At 36.6% G+C, this 3,628-nt stretch overlaps 1 protein-coding gene across 1 annotated transcript; it reads left to right on the top strand.

Moving 5' to 3' along the window:
* Positions 1-133: 133 nt before the first annotated feature.
* Positions 134-3,057, top strand: LOC129571483 (regucalcin-like; the record flags this gene model as incomplete). The annotated part of the gene is given in 5 exon segments (XM_055451286.1): positions 134-311; positions 967-991; positions 2,045-2,118; positions 2,262-2,847; positions 2,919-3,057. Coding segments are annotated over 5 exon segments (1,002 nt in total), but the record flags the coding sequence as incomplete, so codon positions are not given.
* Positions 3,058-3,628: the final 571 nt, after the last annotated feature.

Here is a 3,628-nt window from a genome sequence, read left to right as displayed (position 1 = left end):
CAAAAGTACGCCGTTCCTGAATGTGTGTGTGTGTGTGTTACTACTGACACTAATACGATTCCACCGATTCCTTCTTTTTAAGCGAAGCATAATTATTGAATTCTGTTTGTCTGCTCATCTATTTGATTTCTAGAACTCGAAAAGTCATATTAGAAATTGAAATGCCAGCCACACAAATCACATCATTGGCATTTGGTGGACCCAAATTGGACATTTTGTACGTTGTTACGGCAAACAAAGATGGTTTACAACCGGAAGGATCCGGATATTTGTATAAAATTACAGGACTGGGCGTGAGAGGGTACACTGGAGTGAAATTCAATCTTTGCTAAATTATTCGATTCAATAAATATAGGAAATGATTCCAAAAAAAATCTGTATTTCTCCTAACAAATGGAGTTTCAGCCACATTTCGAGTATATTATAAGAGGAATTCCACCTGCAGACTTAAACTACTAGAAATATCGACCGAACGCGATTTTTCATCTGAAACAATGGCACTAACATAAATATAAAGTACTTCTACCTCACTAAGTGATATCATCGACGTAGAGCAACCGATCGTCCGAGATAAACGAAATTTGACCGTGCCAAATTTAAAGCCAAAATTTCAGCTTCATCATTTCAAGCTGTGTTTTCTTTGCATTGAATTATTATTTATATCACCGCATTTCAGTTCACACGTGTGAATGTCAAAGCAAAGTTTGTAGCATCGGGTATTCTGGTAATCGACATTCAATACATTGGGAAAATTAAATTCGTGTCTACTTACAAAAGTAATGAACGAAACGAATGGTCAAGAAACTCGTTTTAGACAAGTACAATAAATGGGAGATATACTCTAAAAACCGCAGACCAGATTGGAAATGCTACAAATCGTGTTTGAAGTTGATTTAACCCTCCGTTGTACACCCGGGACTGGCCAGACCTTTTTCAATTTTGAGCATTATTTTAACATATTTCTAGTTTAGATATCGAAATGAGCTTCCAGGTAGCTTCCTAAAATTTAATTCTCTATCAATATTGAGATAAAGAAGAGATAAGTGATAACTGTCTTCTACAAAGTGGTAGGGCAGATCAAGTACTACAACTTTGCTCAAGACAAAAATTCGTTATCTCTTATCAGTTGCGCGAAAAATCGCGAAAAAAGAGAGACATCTCTTATCATTTTTAGCGGAACTGATAAGAGATAAGGCGATAGCAAACTGAAATAAATTGTAGTACTTGACCCTTACTACAACTTTGCGGAAGACAGTTATCACTTATCTTTTATCAGTCTCGTGAAAAATAATATAGCATGCATACGTTCCCATACAAATGCATACAAATACATAGGGGTCCAGCCAGACCCGAGGTGTACAACGGAAGGTTTTAAAATCGGTGTACAACGGGTAACCACACAAAATGAAGAAAACGAACATTCCGAAACGTCAAAATGCCGAAAAAAAATCTCGGAGTCGCCGCCCTGATAAACTATCAGTGCATCTAGCGCTTCAGTACAACAACAAATATGTATATTTGTGCATCATTTGCAAGGTATTGGCGATATAGGTGACGAATGGATAGTATTTTCGAGCAATAGTATTACCCTCCGGTTCTATGGAATGGGACTTTGAACTAATTTTTCTGCGTTTTTGGTTTTCGGTATTTTGGATTCGAGATTTTGGTTTTCGAGATTTTTTTCGGAATTTTTTTTTTGAGATTTTTTTTTGGCGTTTTGACGTTTCGGAAATTTCGTTTTCTTCATTTTGTTGGATAACCGTACAACGGAGGGTTGAAAAAAAACTTCCTAATGCATACTGTGACTCAAATTTGCTTCATGCCACTAAATACATAGAAACATTCTATAGAAATATTTGAATATTAAATCGGCTGCAAACAGGTGAAGGTCAAGGTCTGTTTCAATCGTTACAACTATATTTGTTCAAATGCTCGATGAACAAACAACTCGTGTAATACTTTCCATAGCTAAGTTGTTTCACTACCAACCATTTAAATATCACACGGATTGGCCATATGAATCAATCGTGTTTTTGAAGTTGAGTTAATTACAACTGGAAAATGTGTCGTTTAACTTATCTGATTTGCTGGTCACTAGTGTTTTTAGCATGTTCCGTTGTGAGTTGAAATATTTTTCTGGTGTTTTTTTGTCGTTTTTCTAGCGCTTTCCAATTTTCTCTGTTCTATCTTGTAACATTTTCAAAAGGAGACAAAATGAGTCTATATACAAATTAAAAGAATTTTTTTTTACGGATATTTAGTTGGGTTATCAGATCCAACGACTACATACATCAAGAAATACGCTAAGTGAGGTCCCATATTGGGATGCAAAAACTCGTAGTTTATACTATGTAGACATCGCCGGTTCCAATTCTTCCATTCACCGTTACGATTACGATGAGGACCAGGATTATCGGGCGACCATCGATATGGCGCCAAATCTACGGTTTATTTTACCAATTAATTGTGCCGAAAATTATTTTCTGGTTGGAATTGGTTTGAAAGCGGTGATTGTTCATTGGAATGGTCGTGCGGCAAAAGCTAGCGTAGTGATGACACTATTCGAAATCGATGAAAATCCCGTGAATCTAATAAACGATATAAAAACTGATGCACGTGGTCGATTTTATGGTGGCACAAATAGTAATGATCCGTGCGACAATATACCGAATCCATCGGGAGGTTTCTATAAATATAACAAACGAAAAGGCTTGCACAAATTCTTTGGCAATGTGTCCATATCGAATGGATTGACATGGGTGCGACAAACGAACAAGTTCTACTATGTGGACTCGTGCACACATGACATCAAGGAATTTCATTATAACCCGGAAAATGGCGACTTGAGTAAATATTCCCTTTTTCCATTTTCATTCAGAAACAGCTTGAATTACTAAGATAAAACTATTTTGTTACAGCTAATGAACGTCAAATCTATTCACTCATTCAAAATGGCGTTACACCAGACTTTGTTTTCGATGGAATGACCTCTGATCTTGACGGTAACTTATATCTAGCCACATTCGGTGGAAGTAAAATTGTCAAATTCGATCCAAGGTATGCAATTGAATCTCCTATGATTTTTTCGAATTTCCTGCAAAGAAATCGTTTTAGTGTCAGGAATTACATATATTTGGAACCGGATGAGTCAGACCAAAAGTACGCCGTTCCTGAATGTGTGTGTGTGTGTGTTACTACTGACACTAATACGATTCCACCGATTCCTTCTTTTTAAGCGAAGCATAATTGATTCACTGAGAATAAAAGTAACTTATTAAATGTTCGCAAGTCTAACCGCAACACAAAACAGTCGCCGAACAAAGCGAAACATAGTTCTGTTACTCGATCAAGAAGGAACATGGGATTTTTATATACATTTATTCTGTGTGACGTTTTGTTCGAATAACAGAACTATGTTTCGCTTTGTTCGGCGACTGTTTTGTGTTGCGGTTAGACTGGTGAACATTTAATAAGTTACTTTTATTCTCAGTGAATCAATTATGCTTCGCTTAAAAAGAAGGAATCGGTGGAATCGTTTTAGTGTCAGGAATTACATATATTTGGAACCGGATGAGTCAGACCAAAAGTACGCCGTTCCTGAATGTGTGTGTGTGTGTGTTACTACTGA

The sequence above is a fragment of the Sitodiplosis mosellana genome, unplaced genomic scaffold (genome assembly GCF_009176505.1).
Source record: "Sitodiplosis mosellana isolate CC-2019 unplaced genomic scaffold, AAFC_SMos_1.0 Smas_scaffold_2619, whole genome shotgun sequence".
In the NCBI taxonomy this organism is placed as follows: Eukaryota; Metazoa; Arthropoda; class Insecta; order Diptera; family Cecidomyiidae; genus Sitodiplosis; species Sitodiplosis mosellana.
Note: the sequence above shows the minus strand (reverse complement) of the source record. Positions and strands in the feature narration are given on the sequence as shown.